This window comes from Cnephaeus nilssonii (genome assembly GCF_951640355.1).
Source record: "Cnephaeus nilssonii genome assembly, chromosome: 3".
Classification (NCBI taxonomy): Eukaryota; Metazoa; Chordata; class Mammalia; order Chiroptera; family Vespertilionidae; genus Cnephaeus; species Cnephaeus nilssonii.
The window spans coordinates 78,391,130-78,412,543 of NC_137074.1; the positions used below are offsets into that span (position 1 = coordinate 78,391,130).

At 40.1% G+C, this 21,414-nt stretch overlaps 1 protein-coding gene across 2 annotated transcripts in view; it reads left to right on the forward strand.

Annotated features, from left to right (window-relative positions):
* Nucleotides 1-20,522, forward strand: part of COL8A1 (collagen type VIII alpha 1 chain) — a 180,561-nt gene extending 160,039 nt beyond the window's left edge. The window contains exons 3-4 of one of the 2 annotated variants that reach the window (XM_079767134.1): nt 12,122-12,449; nt 15,700-20,522. In XM_079767134.1, the coding sequence (XP_079623260.1) occupies nt 12,125-12,449; nt 15,700-17,606 (2,232 nt within the window). In that variant the 5' untranslated portion in view covers nt 12,122-12,124 and the 3' untranslated portion in view covers nt 17,607-20,522. Of the gene's footprint in view, nt 1-12,121; nt 12,450-15,696 lie in introns of both variants that reach the window. The other variant, XM_079767133.1, reaches the window with a different exon arrangement.
* Nucleotides 20,523-21,414: the final 892 nt, after the last annotated feature.

Genomic DNA, 21,414 nt, shown 5'->3' on the forward strand with positions numbered 1-21,414 from the left:
TTAATATATTCTATTAATACTGGTATATATCACATTTTCTTTATCGTTTCATTCAGTGGTTGTTTCCATGTCTTGGCTATTGCAAATAATGCTGCAACGAACGTGAGGGTGCAGATATCTTTTAGAGTTGGTCTTTTCACTTTCTTCTGCTAAATACCCAGAAGAGGGATTTTTGGATCATATGGCAGTTCTATTTTTAATTTTTTAAGGAACCTTCATACTGTTTTCCATAGTGGCACCAGTTTACACTTCCACATTCTTAATAGTAAGAATAGTAACTCACTTGAGTTTCACCTGGTCTCCCAACCTTTCTTGACTGCGATGCTGAACAATAATTAACCATCTAGAAGGCACACAAAATTACAGACAAGGAGAAAAGGCAATCGTTTCTCACAAGACACTCCTCCTCAGTAAAAGATGGAGTTGATAAGCAAGTCATCTCCTTCTTTTCCCACTTTCCCACACCTAGAGTCAGCCCTGAACTCCAATGCCTTTTGCCTAACTTGATTTAAACTTTGTAGTCTCTACGACCTTAAATATTTTGGGAATGAGCATAATTCTATCACTTAATTTTATTCCGTTCATTTATGTTATTTACAAAGGGCTGCTTCAGTAACCACCAAGTTTTAACTAAGCATTTGACAAAGACATTGCTGAGTCCTGTTTGGTAGAAATTCACTTGCAATCCCATTGGTCTCAACAAGAGTATAAGCTGAGATAAAAGTGCTTGTGGTAAAGAAATGTGCCATGAAATTTATTTTTTACATAACACATTACAGTTGTGACATATATCTTATTATTGTTTGCTCTAAATAAGTATTTTTTTCAATATCCAGTTCAATGGATTACATTCGATGAAATTTCCTCATACCTGTCTCTTCCTTGCAAAGACCTGGAAACAGCTTTATTTTATACTAGCTTTCCCGTTGCAGGAAAAATCCTGCAATAGGGTTTCCTGCTGCACTCTACCCCACCCTGCCTGCTCTCCTCCCTTGTCCCCCACCCCACGTTCTCCGCCAGCCCCCCTGCTTTTCTCCCTTCTCCGCCAGCCCGCTCTCCTTCCTTCTCCCCTGGCCCCACCTCCGCTCCTCCCTTCTCCCCCGGCCCGCCTTCTCCACCAGCCCGCCTGCTTTTCCCTTCTCCCCTGGCCCCGCCTCTGCTTTTCCCTTCTCCCCCGCCTCGCCTTCTCGGCCAGCCTGCTCTCCTCCCTTCTCCCCCAGCCCCGCCTCCGCTCCTCCCTTCTCCTCCCCCTGGCTTGCTTGCTTCTCCGCAGCTTTGCTCCCTTCTGCAGCTCTTGGCTTCTTTCTACTGCGGTCTTGATATGCAAATTAGCCGCCATCTTTGTTGGGGTAATTTGCATGTTCGTCCTGATTGGTTGGTGGGCGTGGCTTGGCTGGTGGGCGTGGTTTGGGCGTAGCGAATGTGCGGTCAATTTGCATATTTGTCTATTATTAGATAGGATTGTGTTGCTTACACAATTGTACTTGTGTATAGAGGTGAAAAATGCTCATGTGAATGACAGAGTGTTCTCCAGTCCGTCTCAGGTCACACCAGGAAGGAATTTACCTTGCTACACATCTCCAGGCCTATGGAGTAGGGAGGACTTTGTTTATTTATTTATTTATTTATTTATTATAATTCTTTATTGTTGAAAGTATTACATATGTCTCCTTTATTCCTCCATTGGCCCCCAGTCACCCACCCCACCCCCATCCCAGGACCTTACCGCCCCATTGTCTGTGTCCATGGGCCATGCATATATGCATACAAGATCTTTGGTTGATTACCTCCCACCCACCTACCCTCCCCCGCCTACCCTCCCCCACCTTCCCTCTGAGATTCCACACTCTATTCCATGCTTCCATGTCTCTGGATCCACTCCATTCATCAGTTTATTTTGTTACTTAGATTCCACATATGAGTGAGATCATGTGATATTTGTCTTTCACTGACTTATTTCACTTAACATGATACTCTCCAGGTCCCTCCATGCTGCCTCAAAGGGTAAGAGGTTATTCTTTTTTATGGCTGCATAGTATTCCTTGGTATAAATGCACCACAGTTTTTTATCCACTTATCTACTGATGGGCACTTGGGCTGTTTCCAGATCTTAGCTATTGTAAATTGTGCTGCTATGCACATAGGGGTGCATACATTCTTTCTGATTGGTGTATCGGGTTTCTTAGGATATATTCCTAGAAGTGGGATCACTGGGTCAAATGGCAGTTCCATATTTAATTTTTTGAGGAAACTCCATACTGTTTTCCATAGTGGTTGCACCAGTCTGCATTCCCACCAGCAGTGTACTAAGGTTTCCTTTTCTCCACATCCACGCCAGCATTTGTTGATGGTAGCCCTTCTGACAGATGTTAAGTGATATCTCATTGTCGTTTTAATTTGCATCTCTCTGATGATCAGTGACTTTGAACATCTTTTCATATTTCTCTTGGCCATCTGTATGACCTCTTTGGAGAAATGTCTATTTAGGTCCTTTGCCCATTTTTTTAATTGGATTGTTTATCTTCCTTTTGTTAAATTGTATGGGTTCCTTATATATTTTGGATAGTAACACTTCATCAGATGTATCATTGCCAAATATGTTCTCCCATGCAGTGGGCTCTCTTTTTGTTTTGTTGATGGTTTCTTTTGCTGTGCAGACGCTTTTTATTTTGATGTAGCCCCATTTGTTTATTTTCTCCTTAGTTTCCTTTGCCTTAAAAGATGTAGCTGTAAAAATATGGCTACAAGTGATGTCTGAGATTTTGCTGCCTATGGTTTCTTCTAGGATTTTTATGGTTGCACAACTTACATTTAAGTCTTTTATCCATTTTGACTTTAATCTTGTGTACGATGTAAGTTGGTTGTCTAGTTTCAATTTTTTGCATGTGTCTGTCCAATTTTCCCAACACCATTTATTGAAGAGACTCTCTTGACTCCATTGAATGCTCTTGCCTCCTTTATCAAATATTAATTGAGTGTAATGGCTTGGGGCGATTTCTGGGTTCTCTGTTCTATTCCATTGACCTACATGCCTGTTCATGTGCCAGTACCAGGCTGTTTTGATTACAGTGGCTTTATAGTATAACTTGAAATCTGGTATTGTGATTTCTCCAACTTTGTTTTTCTTTCTCAAGATCGCTGCAGCTATTCGGGGTCATTTTTATTTCATATAAATATTTGGAGTATTTGTTCTAAATCTGTGATATATGCCATTAGTATTTTAATAGGGGTTGCATTAAATCTGTAGATTGCCTTGGGTAGTATGGACATTTTAATGATGTTTATGCTACCAATCCATAAACACGGTATATTCTTCCACTTGTTTATATCTTCTATCTCTTTTTTCAACGTCCTGTAGTTTTCTGAGTACAGGTCTTTTGCCTCCTTGGTTAATTTTATTCCTAAGTATCTTAAATGTTTTTGTTGCAATGGTAAATGGGATTGTTTGTTTAGTTTTTCTTTCTGAGAATTCATTATTGGTATATAGAAACACCATCAGTTTTTGGGTTTTTATTTTGTATCCTGCTACATTGCCAAATTCATTTAATAAATCTCGTAGTTTTTGGTGGTATATTTCAGGTTTTCTATGTACAATGTCATGTCATCTGTGAATAATGAGAGTTTTACTTCCTTAGGGAGGACTTTATTCTTGGGAATCCTCATCATCATCTACTATACTATATAGCTGCCTCTAGACATTGGGTCTTCAATTTTTGTAACAGAATGAACATTATACCTCCTGAAACATGACTATGTCACACCTATTCACTGCCCACTTCCCTTTCCCAAGGTGCATCCTTTGTATTCACTTGTCATTCCTCTGACAGGAAGCATATATCAGTACTTGCTGAATGACTTCACTCTGGGGGAAGTTTTGAGCCTACACATTTTAAAAAATTATGAAATCACTTTTTTATTCCTAAACATTTTTTTTCTTATTTAGGTTCTTCCTTTGGTTTCTGGTCAAGGAAAGTGAAATATTGAAAAATAACTGAAAGTATGAGATTGATCTAACTTTATAATATCCAAAAGGCTTTAACATGTCCATTCATGAAATAATTTCTCTGTGAAGTATGGACATGTTATTTATGTTCACAGCTGCCACAAAATTTCAGAACTAGCCAATGTTTCTGTTGTGCAAATGAGAGAACTAATGCCCAGTTAGGGTAGATGACTTGATTAGGTCAGAACTAGAATTTAAATGCTTTCCACTCTGATAACAATGATGTTTTATGTTATGGAAAGAAAATAAATAAATAAATAAATAAATAAATAAATAAATAAATAAATACAGAATTCCACTTTAGAACTTTCTCTTTTTTCTCTCAAGCGTTTTATAAATTATTTAGAAGCTGACCTGATTTCAGTTAGAGAAACAAAGGGAGTTAATTGCAGACTTCAAATATGTGAGCTATTATTTTAAGATAATATTTTCCAGATATTTCCCACCTCCTCTGAGAATGGAAAAGAGGAAATGAGCTTAAAGTTCAGCAAGAAAGACTGAGATTAGATATTAGAAATATAGGTCTGTGAAATCCTGCAATTGGTTACTGGGGAATGTTGTCAAATCACCTCCTCTGGAGAACTTGGGAATGTGGTGGATGGCCCATTTCTAGAGCTGGGAGCACAATTTAATTTATATCTCAAGTTCTGTATCTCTCATGAGGTCATGCTCTGCCTATAGCTAGCAGGTGGGGTAGTTGTCTACTCTTAATTATAGCAAAATTGAAGACTCATCAGTGAAGCATGCAGTTTAAGTTCTATTTCATATTTATGTCAGTCCTGATAAGTGTAAATGGGAAGACTGACTAAAATTACTGAATGCTTATTGGGGTCCATCCTATGTAAAAGAGAAATTCTTTATTTCAACTAACAAGACAGGCTTGATATTTGGAGGACAAAATGAAGAAGAGTGACAATATAGTTAGATAAATCTGTATCTTGTAAAACAAAGTAGGAAGAGTTGTTAGCTCATATATTGGGTAACAACTCCTAAAAGTCATCAAATAAGAATTTTAAATTTCTAACTTAACATGTAAGTCTTGAATTTCAGTAAAATAATCAATTATATAAATATAGGATGGGGAGATAATCATTTGAAAGAGTTTACCAGTAATGTGTAAAAATAGGCCTAATAAGAAATAATTATATAACTTATTTGAAGTACATTCATTATCTGGAATAAAGCTAGTCCTCAAAAACTTAGTTAATCTATAATAATAAACACGTAACATGCTAATTAGACCAGATGGCTGAACATTGGAACGCCCTTCCGGATGACCTTCCAGATGAAGCTGGGGCTACGAGGGCTGAGGCAGCTGCTGCGGCTGCCTTGGGCCAAGCCCCTTGCATGAATTTCATGCATCGGGCCTCTAGTATCATTATAACTTTGATATTCACTCCCCCTTCTCCCCTAGCCCCTCGCTCATTCTGCTTTTCTCATACACAATCACTAATTCTGTCCAATGACAATCTGGAACAGCATTGATCATTCTTCTGCATACCCCCCAAAAATCTCTTCCCACAAACAGAATCATTTTTTATTTCGAAAGGATTGGGGTTTCTTTATCTCTGAGGAGATTAAGGAGGGAATTTACAATAAAGATTCTATAATAAACATAAAAGGCCCACCCAAATGAATTTTCCTTTTCTGACTGCTCCTCTACTGGAAATTTTTTCTCTGATTCTTCCCTATTTAGCAATCAACTCTGCTCACAACTGATCTCTTCCAGAAGCCCCCAGAAGGCCAAATTTCTCTGCCCTCTATTATTTAGAGTTGCTTCTATCTTCCTTTAAAACCAAAGAGCTACCCATCCAAGAACAGCTCATTGTCTACAGTAAAATGGATTTCAAAGGCACAGAATGTCAACAAATATTAATTGCCCAGCTCCTTCCCATCTCCTGCATTGTTTTTCTGCATTTCATTCAACCCATGGTATATTTAGGTTTTTGATAATTTTCGTGTCCCCGTCAAAGCATAATTCTCAAAATGTTAAAAACACAATTCTCACCCGTAAGTGAACACATCAAAGTTTTATTTAACATGATGATAAAGTTGATTTCAGGTAAAATATTAAAAACCTGGGATAAAAAAAAAGAATACTGAGATAATGCTAAGTTAGATAAACTAGTTAATATTCTAAAAGGCAATAAAACCATAACGTAAGGGGGTTAACATAGTTTCCCAAGTAGTTAATATCTGTAATACTAATCAATTATGCAGCAAAGTTACACATCACCAGTCAAAGCACCTTAAGGTGAGCTTATTTGCATGACAATAAGAAGATAGGTAACCATCCATCTTTTGCCTGAGCCAATTTTGGGATACATATTTTAATGCCCCCTTGTCGACCCCCAACTAAATGTAAGCTACATGTGCACTGCCATCTATGAATCAAAAAAGGTGGGTCTCCCCTACAAACTGCTCAGATAATAAGAATAGCAACAGAATTTAAACAACAAGGTCATAGGTTGCCTTATGAATTTTTCCATCATTATTAATATTCAAAAGGAAATCTGATTATTATCTGTCAGCATCTGTTGTAGGCAGGATTCTAAGTAGGTAGTGAGGCTGAATTAGATGTTTCCTAAAGTCTCCATCAACACTAAGAGTTCTCTATCCAACACTAAGTGTGGATCCATTAATAAATATTGAGAAAGTCAAGAGAATACCACACATTTTCTTTGTCCTCTGGAAGCTTAATCATGTTGCAGTCTAATGGACAAGAACAATAGAAAAAACATAAGGTTGATTGGAAATACAGTTAACTAGCTGCTAAATTTCCAGTAGGACTAGGAGAATGATGATGGTTGAGAAGGTAGGGAAGATTTTGTAGAAGAGGTAGGACTTAGTTGGTCTAGACAAATAGTACATACAAATAGGCTGAGTTGTGTCCCCCAAAGTCATATGTTGAAGTCCTCACTCCCAATATGTCAGAATGTGACTGTATTTGGAGACAGTCTTTAAAGAGGTAATTAAGTTAAAATGAATTCACCAGGGTGGGCCCTAATCTTACATGTCTGATGTTCTTATAAGAAGAGGAGATGAAAGCACAGACTCACAGAGGAAAGACCATGTGAAGAGGCAAGGAGAAGGTGGCTATCTACCAGCCAAGGAGGTCTCAAAAGAAACACACTCTGCCAACACCTTAATCTCAGATTCTAGACCCCAGAATTATATGATAATAAATTTCTGTTTAAGCCACCCCATCTGAAGTCATTTGTTATGGCAGCCTAGCAAACCAAACAGTAGGACTGAAATGTGGAGAGGGAAGAAGAAGAATCCCTTAGGAAAAAAGGAATATATAAATAAAGAGGTCAAAATGAGGATAGACATATTGAGGAAAAAGTTTTGAAACAGGGGTTTACATTAGTGAAAGGTACCCACAACTCCCATTCTAATAAATAAGACTCTTTTTATTTTCAGTATTGTGTTTTAAGAGAGATGAAACCTTTTAACCTTCAGATCTTTATTCAAAATGTACTTCCTCAGAGATGTTTTCCCTTTTCCAAAACGGTGTGTTCTACCCCAAGTCATTCTCAAGCCCTTTATCGTGCTTTGTTTTCTTCACAGCACTCAAATATTAAATTAAAAACTTTTTATATTGGTTATTGCCTGTCTCACCACTGGAATGCAAGTTCAATAGGATCAGGAATTTCATCTCTCTAATTTACCACTCTATCTTCAGAACCCAGAACAGTCCCTAAATTTAAATATCTATATACATAAAAATGTAAATATAAATATCTATGTAAATAAAAGTAAGAATGTAAATATCAAATGATGAATTGTCCTAAGAAATACCATCAGGAGAGAATTTTCTCTGAGAGTCATGGAAAAGCCCAGAAGATACTTCTGGTGAGTGGAGGAGTCGGATTCTGCCTCTTTCCCTTGCCTCAGGAAACTACAAACCTTGTTCAAGGGGGCAAGGAGTGGGCACAGGGGAAGACTACCAGGAGCAGAAGGGAGAGGCTTGAGCACACCACATACAGCATGGATACACATGCACACACATGCACTTACACAGACATGCTGTGTTAGCCCCATGTGAAAGGGAAAGTTGGATTCAGGGCAAAGTCTGAAAGTTTAAATACTTAAGCATTCTTTTGGACAGCAAGCTAAAATTTCATGAGGATACATGTACAAATAAAATGTTGAGGAGCGTCTAAAATAATATATATCACATTATTCTGTTACAAACATTATAGGTCACATGAGGAAACTGAAACTCTCTGCAGCCCTGCCCAAATATAGGGAACCATTTAGGGTTGTTCAAGATTATTAGGATTGGCCACTCTGACACCAGAATGAATTATTGTCTTGGTTCCACTGATTTTTTTGTGCCATTTTTAATATGTGCATTTTAATGGCCATTGTTTTTTATTCATGTCAGGTTTATCATTATTGCAGTTAACCTCACATTTACTTTGGCTAGTATCCTCCTTTGAAAAATCTTTGACATTTCAGTTGGTTTTGATTTGTCTTTTTGGTCACACTCCATTAAAAATAAATTTGAATAGTGCTTTTCAGCTCACAAAGAATTCATGTTATCATTTGCGCCCTTGAACAGCTCTCTGGGAGAGGCAGAGATTAGAATTTCTAATTTATAGGTAAGGCCACTGAGGCTGAAGATAATGGACTTGCCCAAGGTCATAGACATGGAGAATCACAGACTCAACGCCAGGTCTTTGGGCTTCTCTGATGCTTTTCCTAAGTGACACCCATTACTAAGCCAGCTTGACTGGTCAAGAGCCAGTGTCCACACACATTATATATGTTTATGCATATTCACACATACACATTATCAAATAGAAATTTAAAAAATATAAAATAGAACTCCAAATAGTATTGTGTTCTGCATCCTCAGAAAAAAAAAGAGAGAGAGAGAGAGAGCAAAGAAAACCCACTCCCCCTGTTCCTTTCCAGCAGAATTGAGTCTCCTTCCCGCCAGGTGTTTTTATAGTGTTACATGAATCTGATGTTCTTCTCAGTGATTCGGGGAGAACCACCACACCACTTTGACCACCAAAAATATCCTCAGGGACAAGAGGGAAATTAGTAAGGATAAGTCAAGCGGTAAATTTTAACTAGGGCTCCTACATAAATATTCAAGTTAAACTGAACAAAGTTTACTTAAATAAAAAGTCAGAGCAATGTTTCAGATGGCAGACCGAAGGAGGTGGTTTTGAAGAGAGAAAGGCCAAGCCTGCAAGAGGAAATAATTGTGGTAAAGCAGGATCCCGCTGGGCCTTTGGTATTCAACTGGGGTTCTTCCAGGCATTTGCCTTCTTCCGGTTTTTCAGTGTTTCATTAGATTGTCCTGGTTTAAAGATTGTTGAGTATAATCCAACACATCCACTGAATTGATGGAAGGGTGAAGGGCCAAGCATGCTAGCTTATTAAATACAGCACCACAAGTTCAGGGTTTAATAATTAAATTAATTCATCCCCAAAGGTAGAATTACGTCCCAGCATATACATTACCAAGTATTACCAAGTATTATGGATTAATACCTTCACCTCTCCAGTGACTGCCTCACACACTGAATGTTAAAGCCAGATGAGACTTTACAGAACAATTGAGTCTTGTTTTCAACAAATGAAAGAGTTGAAAGGATTCTGTTCAGAGACACCAAACTAAGATGAGAACGTCTGAAGTTCTGGTCTTCTGAGTGGAAAAAAGTAAAGAATAGTGGTGTGTGTGGTATGCTGTAATTTATGTCTTAAAGGGGTATATATTATATGTGCATATTCATAAAATATATCTGGGGAAAAAATGTGAAGAAAAATGGGGAAAGTTGTTGATTCAAAGGGAAGGGATTTTAGATACTAAAGAACAGAAGTGGAATGGAAATTCACTTTTTTCTGGATATTCTTTGCTACTCATTAATAGTTTACACATCTGTCACTCCTACCATAACCTCCATGAGGGCAGGGCCCACTGACCATATTATATTCCTCTTTGTAATCCCTAGGTGGGTCTAGCACTGTTTCTGGTAAGTACTCAATAAATTATTGCTAATACATACAAGCAAGTGTTCTTTTTTCACCTGAAATAAATGTGACTATTATTCAGTATAAATCAGAAATACTTTTGTGGCTTTATCCAAATGGTTTATGACAATTAATCATTTTTAGAATGACAGAAAATAACAACCTTCTATCTTCTCCCACTTTATCAGTACATAAACTATTTAGAGAACACTTGAAATAAACAGTTCTTGAGACTATTATAATTTATGAAATGGAGAAAGTTTTATAAATCATTTTGCTGACAGATATTTTTTCATTTTTCCCCCTAGTTAGTATATTTACAAAAACTGTAAAGCAGTAAATTTTGTGGTAGGGATTCTTTAAATATTTTCTTAGGTGCTTTTTATTAAACAATTCTTCTGTAGCCTGTTCATACTCTTGGCATTACTTTTGAATAGGATATTGCAAAGTCAACGCACATTTTCTAAAAAGTGGAAAACTATGCTCCAGAGTTAAGTAAGGCAGCAGAAAAGAAAACAAACTCTCAGGAGAATGGAAATTAAATTATTTATAGACAGAAGTTTATTTAATTGTTTTCCAGAAGATACATTAAAAATCTCCCCCCCCCCTCTCTCTCTCTCTCTCTCTCTCTCTCACACACACACACACACACACACACACACACACACACACACATCTCTCCAGCATTATGATGGCTCCACTTAGGATTCAGATTTTAATTAAATCCCTTAATAAGGAGTGAGAGCGATGTAAGTATCTGGTGTTAACATTGGGGATGAATAACTGGACAGACTTCAATGTGTACCACACTTGCCCTCTAGTGGGTATTTGGGAACACTGCAGTTCCCTGGACTGTTGGGTCTTCAGCCCTAGGCATTTCAAGAGAGCTTTTCAAGCTCATTTTTTATAAACAAATACGTAAGCCCCATTTATATTTATTCTGTCAACTGTTAATTAGCAAAGGGTGTTACTAAAGAGATTAGAAACAGTTTATTCTTATGAGTACTTAAACATCTCTATCTTATTTATACAACTAATTTGCTTTGTAAACTCCTTTCTTTCATAATAGTACAAAGATAAATTTTAATGGACTTCAAATCCAATTAGCCAAATTCTACATGAATGACTTCACAGCATTTAAACAGAAGAAAGAATAAATAACATCCCTGTATGTGCATAATTATGAGTGACTTTTGTAATGACATTTTCGGCCTATCACATGAAGAACTTGCTTTCCAATTCAGACTTCTGCAGTTGTTGTTGTTGTTTGCTCTTTAACATTTACAGCTATTTGTGACCACACCGAAGCAGCCAAAGGAATTTCAGCCTCTGGCATCAAGCCTATAAATTATCAACTGTTTCCATTCAGAATATAATTTTGGCACTTACTAACAAAGCCTGACTTGCCGCCAAGTTCACCTCCTTTTGGAAAAATCACTCTATCTATTAAGATTAAATTTAGTGTAACTGTGACACCCAAAAGAATCATGTTTTAAAGAAGGTAGACCTTTGTTTCTCTCTTTAATAAACAAATTCCAAATTTAAGGATCAATATGATGCCTCCATGTTCAACCAGGGCTGAGGTTTCTTCTACCATGGTGCTCCTCAGTGCGCATCTTTTACCTCACAGTCCAAGGTGTCTGATCTGTTTCTGGGCATTTTAGCCAGCAGGAAGGATGAAGAGGAAGAACATGCCCACTCATCTTTAGGATACTTCTTAGGAGCTGCACCTATTACAAACTACATCCAATTGGCCAGAACTTTGTCGGATGGCCACACCTGGCTGAGAGGTCTTTGTTCTAGGCTGCTCCGTTCCAGCTGAAAATCAGGGGTAACAATACTATGGAAGAAGGCAGAACTGATACTCAGGGACAACTCGCAGTCTCTCCTACAATCTATTGTCCTACCAACTGCCTTCACTTGACTGATCCTACTCTTTTCTGTTTTTTGTTTGATTTTTCTTTGTTGTCTATTAAAAGCTAAATTTTTTCCATTAGTCTTCTGCCCATGAAGTTCTGAGAAGAAAGACTGTGTTTTCTTGTGTGTTTTTTCCTCTTTCTCTAACTATAGTCCAATCACTTGGCCTGCAGGTTTCACCATGCCAGTGCCTTTTTTCCTTCCCCACAGGTGATGGCTGTGCCACCTGCCCCTCTGCAGCTGCTGGGAGTGCTGCTTACCATTTCCCTGGGCTCCATCAGGCTCGCTCAGGCCGGTGCCTACTATGGGATCAAGCCACTGCCTCAAATTCCTCCTCAGATCCAACCACAAATTCCACAGTACCAGCCCCTGGGCCAGCAAGTACCTCACATGCCTTTGAGCAAAGATGGCCTTACCATGGGCAAGGAGCTTCCCCATATGCAGTATGGCAAAGAGTATCCACATCTGCCCCAATATATGAAGGAAATGCAGCCGATGCCAAGAATGGGCAAGGAAGCAGCTCCCAAGAAAGGCAAAGGTAACAACAAATCCTGTGCTGTTACAGAACTGCAGCCTTCCAAAACTCTAAACTATGAGTTCGGCTGGGGTGGGGGCGGGGGAGCTAAATTTTATAAATTTTTATTTTAGAATATATTATGAACATTCACTAAATGGGGGTGTTCTAAACTCTATCCTCAAAAAGTTCAAGTCTTGAAGATACAGGCAAAATTACCATTTTAGGTTGTGCTGTATTTTAACAGCATCAAATGACAGAAAACACAGTTAATAGTTTATTTTTTCATTCAGTACATATTTATCCAAGCATTTGGCAATTACTTAACAAACATGTGTTTTTGTGCCACGCTCTGGACTATATGCTGGGGGACAAAGTAGTGAAAAAAACAGAAAGGTGACCACCAGCATTCTGAATTAGGAGAGCAGTGCTGTATGGACCTGTTGTTGTTAAAAAAAAAAAAAAATTATGAAAGCATTTTGTGAACTAGGTGCTAAATAAATGCAAGTGTCTCTAAGACTGCTCTAATTAAGTTACCATACCTGTCAATCAATCGACAGGAGAATAAGGAGTATAGATTGTATCGAGAGATGATACCTGAAAATCTCTCCCATTACTTTCTAGGCATGCTTATTAGTTATTCGACACCTATAAACTGCCTATCACTTTCTCATAAATTCAATTGGTTTATCAGGAGTTCTAGGAAACCTAGCATTTGTAGAGAAGGAACTGCATCAGAGTAGCAACTCCCTTTAAGGAAGTGGAGGCCATCTCGCCGGTCCATGAAGCAGAAGCTTTACTTCTGGGAACTACTGGATTTGGCACTAAGAGGCCTGGATGCTCAGAGGCCAGAAATGAGGGAGCCCTAGTCATTTAACCTCTCTGAAACTACTTTTCTTCATCTGCAAAGTAAGATTATTAAGAGAATCAATAACATAAGGTAAATAAAAGTACTAAGTTAATGCTAAAGCACCATAAGAACTTTGAGTTGCTAGAGCTGGTCACACAACAAACCCTAAGTAAGAGCAGGGTAAGTTCCAGGCATTGTGCTAGACACCAGGGATTCCTGATGAATAAGACGGACCTGCCTCAGATACTCCCTTGATATAGTAGCTACATACTGCTTAGGAAAAAAAAAAAAAAAAACAGGCCAAAAGTGTACCTTCAGAGATCATTTCTATAGTTAGTTAGAAATAACATGACTTAATAGTACTCTAATAATACCTACTAGCATAATGGAGGAAGTATTACCAATTTTCTTCTTTAGGAGCTGATATTCTGCTGCGGACATTATCTCGGCCATTTGTTTTCCTCCCTTTCTTTTTTTTTTTTTTTTAAGTATATTTTATTGATTTTTTACAGAGAGGAAGGGAGAGGGATAGAGAGTTAGAAACATCGATGAGAGAGAAACATTGATCAGCTGCCTCCCGCACACCCCCCACTGGGGACGTGCCCACAACCAACGTATATGCCCTTGACTGGAATCGAACCCAGGACCCTTGAGTCTTCAGGCCAACGCTCTATCCACTGAGCCAAACCGGTTAGGGCTGTTTTCCTCCCTTTCTTGAAGGGCCTGCTGGGATTTTGGCACTTCCTGCACTTACTCAGATGGGAACCAGATTTCAGTCAGGGAATCTGGAAAGAATGGGAGTTCTGTGGTTCTATTTTGTTCCCTGACAGTAGCTCAGTGAAAAATACAATGGTCAGAATTAAGATACAACTACCGGTTAAAATAAGACTTTGGGACCATAAATTTCACTTCTTTATGTTGTTCACTAATCCCAGGAGCATGGGGGAATCTAGAGTTATGTTTCTCTACAAGTCATAGCATAAGCATTTATAAAAACGTATGCTTTGTATTTTGATAGCACTTTTCACATCCATTACCTAATCTTGTGTGGGAGTGTTATTACTCTCACTGTGCAGATGGTGTAAGTGACCCAATGAAGATCTCATTTGAAGACCAGGAAGAAAAACTGAGCTTCCTGCTCCTAACCCCAGTTCCATCCCTTATCCACACTGCTTGGCATCCTAAAATCATAAAGTTGCCACAACCTTCACGGCAGGGTTCAGGATCTGAAGGAGGGGCCGAGGCATAAATGAAAATGCTATACAAGAAATATGAATTTAGAAGGCATTGGGGGCCAGGTGGAGCCTCTTTCTTGAAGAGACACACTGACTTCTGGGTCCCATTTGCTTTTTATTCACTTGATTACACATTTGCCCTTTAGAAATGCATACAGACAGATCAAAAGTAAAGTTTGGTAAACAGTATAAGGATTATCAGGTTATGAAATTGCCTTGAGCCATTGAGCCCACAGCAGGGCAATATTATGCTGATTTTCAGCCCCGCTGAATATCAAAGTCCATTGGTATTCCAATGTTTCTTTTTGCATTAATATGCTAATTACTGTTTGCTTTAGTCTCCAGCATAAAGTACTTTATTCTCTTCTCCAGTTTAAAGACCAAATTTGCAAGTGAGAAATAGCATATTAATGATTGAAAGTTTGAGTCTTAGGAAATCTGCAGTACATTGAAGAAATTAAGCAAATCTCTTTGACTCTAGAGGACAGATGTGAAAGATGTTATTAAACCACAAACAAAATAAAATGCTTCAGTTCTCCTGAGTCCACATAATTGCTTTCATCATCCACATCATACCTTATTTTTGCACAGGATAAAATATTTTTGCCATAAATGATTATGTAAAAACAAATTAAGGACATGGAAAAATACAATATAACAACAAGTACTAAAAAATTAGAAAACATAAAAATGAAGAATGACTCCAGCATTGTTTAAAATACACACACACACACACACACACACACAAATACCTAGAACACATGATGGTAATATATATGAAAATGTCAAGTGATTATCAACTTTGATTTTTCTTTACCCTTTTTTGAATTTTCTAGATTATCTACAGTGAACACACCGTAATATCTCCAAGTTTTATACTTGGAAAAATGTTCATTACTTTTTGGCTTTTTCACTTAACCAATGCCGACAAAAGTAGCTAAAGATATCAGTTCTCAAAAATACTATCTCAAATATGTCAAAAACATTATCATCTTGATTATCCTTTGAGTACGGATAACTTACAGTCCTGGAAAATGAGTGCATTATTCTGTCTTCCAATAAGTAATAGGCAAGTATGCCAGAACTAAATAATCATTGTCATGACTCCCTTAAAGTGAAGGATAATCAATATTCTCTCTCCTTTCCTTCCCTCTCTCCCTCTTTGTCTCTCTCTTCTCTTTCCCAGTAGAAGCACCAGTAGCCAGTTTACGAGGGGAACAAGGTCCTCGTGGAGAGCCAGGCCCAAGAGGACCACCTGGGCCCCCCGGTTTACCAGGTCATGGGATACCTGGAATCAAAGGAAAACCAGGGCCACAGGGATATCCAGGGATTGGAAAGCCAGGTATGCCTGGAATGCCAGGAAAGCCAGGAGCCATGGGAATGCCAGGGGCAAAAGGTGAAATTGGACCCAAAGGGGAGATGGGGCCCAAGGGGATCCCAGGACCACAAGGACCTCCAGGGCCTCACGGACTTCCTGGCATTGGCAAGCCAGGTGGACCTGGGTTACCGGGGCAACCAGGTCCAAAGGGTGAGAGAGGACTCAAAGGACCACCAGGACCTCCAGGCCTTCAGGGTCCAAAAGGAGAGAAGGGCTTCGGGATGCCAGGTCTGCCAGGCCTGAAGGGTCCTCCAGGGATGAATGGCCCTCCTGGCCCTGTCGGGCTTCCGGGAGTGGGCAAACCAGGAGTGACAGGCTTCCCTGGGCCCCAGGGCCCCCTGGGAAAGCCAGGTCCTCCAGGTGAACCTGGGCCACAAGGCCCTATTGGGATACCAGGGGTTCAAGGACCTCCTGGGATGCCTGGAATTGGAAAACCAGGTCAGGATGGGATCCCTGGCCAGCCAGGATTTCCAGGTGGCAAAGGGGAGCAAGGACTGCCAGGGCTGCCAGGACCCCCAGGCCTTCCAGGGATCGGGAAACCAGGCTTCCCAGGACCCAAAGGCGATAAGGGCATAGGGGGTGTCCCTGGGGCTCTTGGACCAAGAGGGGAGAAAGGACCAATAGGTGCCCCTGGAATGGGGGGTCCCCCAGGAGAGCCAGGCCTGCCTGGAATCCCAGGTCCTATGGGCCCTCCAGGTGCTATTGGTTTTCCCGGACCCAAAGGAGAAGGTGGGGTTGTAGGGCCACAGGGGCCACCAGGTCCCAAGGGGGAGCCGGGGCTTCAAGGCTTCCCAGGAAAGCCAGGTTTCCTCGGTGAAGTGGGGCCCCCTGGCATAAGGGGTTTGCCAGGTCCCATAGGGCCCAAGGGGGAAGCTGGGCATAAAGGTTTGCCAGGGCTCCCTGGTGCTCCAGGTCTGCTTGGACCGAAGGGAGAACCAGGAATCCCAGGGGATCAGGGTTTACAGGGCCCCCCAGGCATCCCGGGTATTGCAGGCCCTAGTGGCCCCATTGGACCGCCTGGAATTCCAGGCCCCAAGGGGGAACCGGGCCTCCCAGGGCCCCCGGGGTTCCCTGGAGTAGGGAAGCCTGGAGTAGCAGGACTTCATGGCCCCCCGGGAAAGCCCGGTGCCCTGGGCCCTCAAGGCCAGCCAGGCCTTCCGGGGCCCCCAGGCCCTCCAGGGCCCCCAGGCCCCCCAGCTGCCATGCCCCCTACACCACCACCCCATGGAGAGTATCTGCCAGATATGGGGCCGGGAATTGATGGAGTGAAACCCCCCCATGCCTATGGGGCTAAGAAAGGCAAGAACGGAGGGCCAGCCTACGAGATGCCTGCCTTTACTGCTGAGCTGACTGCACCTTTCCCACCGGTGGGGGCCCCAGTGAAGTTTGACAAGCTGCTCTATAACGGCAGACAGAACTACAACCCGCAGACAGGCATCTTCACCTGCGAAGTCCCGGGCGTCTACTACTTTGCGTACCACGTTCACTGCAAGGGGGGCAACGTGTGGGTTGCTTTGTTCAAGAACAACGAGCCCATGATGTACACGTACGACGAGTACAAGAAGGGCTTCCTGGACCAGGCGTCGGGGAGCGCGGTGCTGCTGCTCAGGCCCGGAGACCGGGTGTTCCTCCAGATGCCCTCAGAACAGGCCGCGGGACTGTATGCCGGGCAGTACGTCCACTCCTCCTTTTCAGGATATTTATTGTATCCCATGTAAAAAAAGAAAAGACGTAGAGAGAGATTTAATAGAAGAAAAGAAAATGATGCGCCCAAAAAAAAAAAAAAATCCAAATGAAAACCGTAACTGCTTCAAAACATTTATATAGTTGGAAAGTTATATTTAAGTGAAATGTTGAACCATCATGTACAAATAAAAAGCTAAGATGCATGTTTAATGCTCTGCACAGCATCTTGTAATGGAAAATGATGGGACGGATTTATGTATCAAGTACTGACACTTGTGTTGTACCCACTGGAATCGTATTAGCTGTATGTTATGTGCTTCCATGATAACCTGCTTATTCGGATCAGTCAAAATATTTCAGTATGAAAGACCATAGCTAATGAAAGTCACTCATGTTGTTTACGTCTAAATATTTATAAGTATGGCTTAAAGAAAGGTCAATGATAACAATTACATACCGTATTTACTTGCATGATTTCCTCTGTATTTGTGCAGAGATTTTGCCATGGAATGTGGGGGCGGAGTTCTGCATCCTTACCTGCCCTGGTGGGAGGGGGTGGGGCCATGGTAGGGCTTTAGTTGCAAGGGCTATTTGTCTCCTGTCGGAGGCTATGTCCTTCAGCCACAGCAGTCTTACTCATAATTGTGTATCTAGTGTCCCTAGAAGAACCAATCAGCTGTTGTGTTTACTCAGTGTCCTCTGTGCCTAGCACTGGGCGAGACACTGCGGTGGGGCTTAAGACAGTGCCCCACAAGCAGCTAAGGACCAACTGGGAGACATGAGCAGTAGTTAAGTCATTTATTCCTCGGGTTCCTTTTGGTTTTTTGCTTTTTTGCTTTTTTCTTCTTTCTTCCCTGTGTGTAATTTCCACTATGGCCCAACTAATACAAACACCTGGAAATCATAATAAAGAAAGAAAAAACCCTCTCCCCCCATAACTTCCCAGTTTTGTGGAACACTTATTATCAATAGTTATTCATTGTGTTTACATATTTAAAAAATCCCCTCCTGCCCTAACCGGTTTGGCTCAGTGGATAGAGCGTCAGTCTGCGGACTCAAGGGTCCCAGGTTCGATTCCGGTCAAGGGCATGTACCTTGGTTGCAAGCACATACCCAATGGGGAGTGTGCAGGAGGAAGCCGATCAATGTTTCTCTCTCATTGATGTTTCTAACTCTCTATCCCTCTCCCTTCCTCTCTGTAAAAAAAATCAATAAAATATATTTTTTAAAAATCCCCTCCTTTCCTACACACACAAATGAAGGGGATGTCCATATTTCTTAGGAGCTATTGGATTTCAAAGAAATTTCCCTGTGTAGTACACATGCAAATTGGTGTGCCATCTGAGATTCTAAAGTCAATTTCCAAAATCCAAGCCATCCTTTGTTTTTGTTTTTGGGGGGAGGGGGGGAATGTAGATTTTCCGAATTACATTTCTGAAAAAAAAAATTGCTGAAGATCTAAAAGTAAATGTATTATTTTCTGATGTAGTTTCTAAAATTATAGGAAAAGAACTGTTTCTTTAGAAGCAATTTGTGGAAAAGCTTTAATGCCAAAGGGCAATGATAGCCCATGCTTTTCATGTCATCCCATACTCAGCACAAGGCAAGAGTTAATAAAAGTTTAAAGGGAGAAATAAATATTGTTCCAGGTTTTCACTTAGGTACGTACTAACTCCTTCCAGCATTCAAATCTGTTCTCAAAACACAGACAAAGCATTTCCACTCAGCAATGAGTCTACTGCTGTCACTAAGCCACTGGGGAAATAATGTGGAGTTATAGTGGTGGTATCTTGTATCTTTTCCTCAAAGTTAAGAATGAGGAGTTACAGGGATAGTTACAGATGGGAAATGACACAAATAAATACGGTATAAACACACACGGAAATAAGTCTATGTCAAATCTGAATTGTTTTAACCATCAAGAAAATTCTCCTCAACCTAGTATCTATCTCTTCCCTTATATGGTACATGAGCACCATTTTTTCTCAATTTCTTAAGAAAAAAGAAATGAGTTCATTACCACAGGGTTTCTTATCACTGTTACTTGTATGACAAAATTTTCCCATCGAAAAGATATCCCACCCAACCTTTATTTTCAAAGCAGACAGCATTTGTGTGGCCAAATATCCTTTGGGTTGGTCTTGAGGATGCTGGTTTTGGGCTGATGACTATGGGGGCAATGTGGATCCATTGGGCTCCTTCTGCTGAACAGCTGCATTGGAATGGCTTGGAAGCAAGTCAGATCAGCTGATTTGTAAAACTGTATTTATCTGTACATGTATGGGCTTTTTAGTTCCACCAAGAAAGAAAGTACCTATTTAGTTAAAACCAAATTTCACTTTTCAAAATACCTTCCAACTTATTTATTGGTTGTTACTCAATTGCCTGTGTGTGTGTGTGTGTGTGTGTGTGTGTGTGTGTATTATCAGGCATATGCTTCTAACTTTTAGATGGTGCAGGAGCAAAAGCCAGATACTGTATATTCTACAATGGTGCTAATCTCAGAGCAAATGAATTACTCCATTTAATTTAAAAAAGAGTTTTAAATAATTATCTATGTGTCTGTGTTTCTTTTTTGAGTGTTGCACATCATGTTAACACATTAGTGTAAAACCAGAAGAAACCACCAAGCATTCTAAAGTCTAGGGATAGTACTGCAATCCCTATTTAATTCAAAATTAACTAGAACTTTTCCATGTAATAAAGGACCCAACTGGCATTATTGTTATTTAAATACAGAGTTTTAAGCAGTATGACATCAAGAGGAAAGAATTGTTTGCAGTGGGTGACTGTTCTCAAATATTTTACAGAATACCATGAGCAGTGAACAGACTGGTAACTTTTTCGAGTTTCCATGATAGATTTGAGACTTGTCAACAGTAAATCATTTTTGTATTTAAATATTTGTACTGATTTTTTTAAAGTCTTATTAAATATCTTTAAAAGTATGTTTCTCATCTTGTTCATATCACTCAGCTGACACTGTTTGAGCATTATAATGTTTTTATCCCCCAATGTATTAATTAGCTGATGAAACAGAGACTTAAAACAATCATTACTTAAATAGGACAATTATTTCTCATTGACATAACAGCTCTGAGCATAAGCAACCTAGGATTCAAGGTAGTAGCTCCAGTCAGGGCTCCAGTTTTCTTCTACAGTAGTCCCCCCTTATCCATAATTTCACTTTCCATGTTTTCAGTTACCTGCGGTCAACTGTGGTCTGAAAATATTAAATGGAAAATTCCAGAAATAAACAATTCATGAGTTTTAAATTGCATGCCATTCTGAGTAGCGTGATGAAATCTCACACCATTCTGTTCTGTCCCACCTGGGACGTGAATCATCCCTTTGTCCAGAGTATCCACACTAGGTACCATACCACTTAGTAGCCATCTTGGTTATCATATTAATTATCAGAGAGAAAGAGCCTACATTCACAACATTTTTATTACAGTATATTACTATAATTGCTCTATTTTATGAGTAGTAGTTGTTGTTAACCTCTTACTGTGCCTGTAAAATTCAACTTTATCATAGGTTTGTATGAGTAGAAAAAAACATGGTATCTATAGGGTTCAGTACTATCTACAGTTTCAGGCATCCACTGGGGGTCTTGAATCACATCCCTGCAGATAAGGGGGGACTGCTGTATCTTGTTGTTCTTCCAAAGGTGTTGCCTTCATCTCCAAGGGCCAGACTAACTAACCATCACAGCCACATTCCAGCCAGGGGGAAGGTGAAAAAATGAGGCAGCAAGAGCATGTTCCCTTAATGGACTCAGCCCAGAAGTTACTTAGATCACTCCCTCCTATAGCCCATTGCTTGCATTTAGTCACA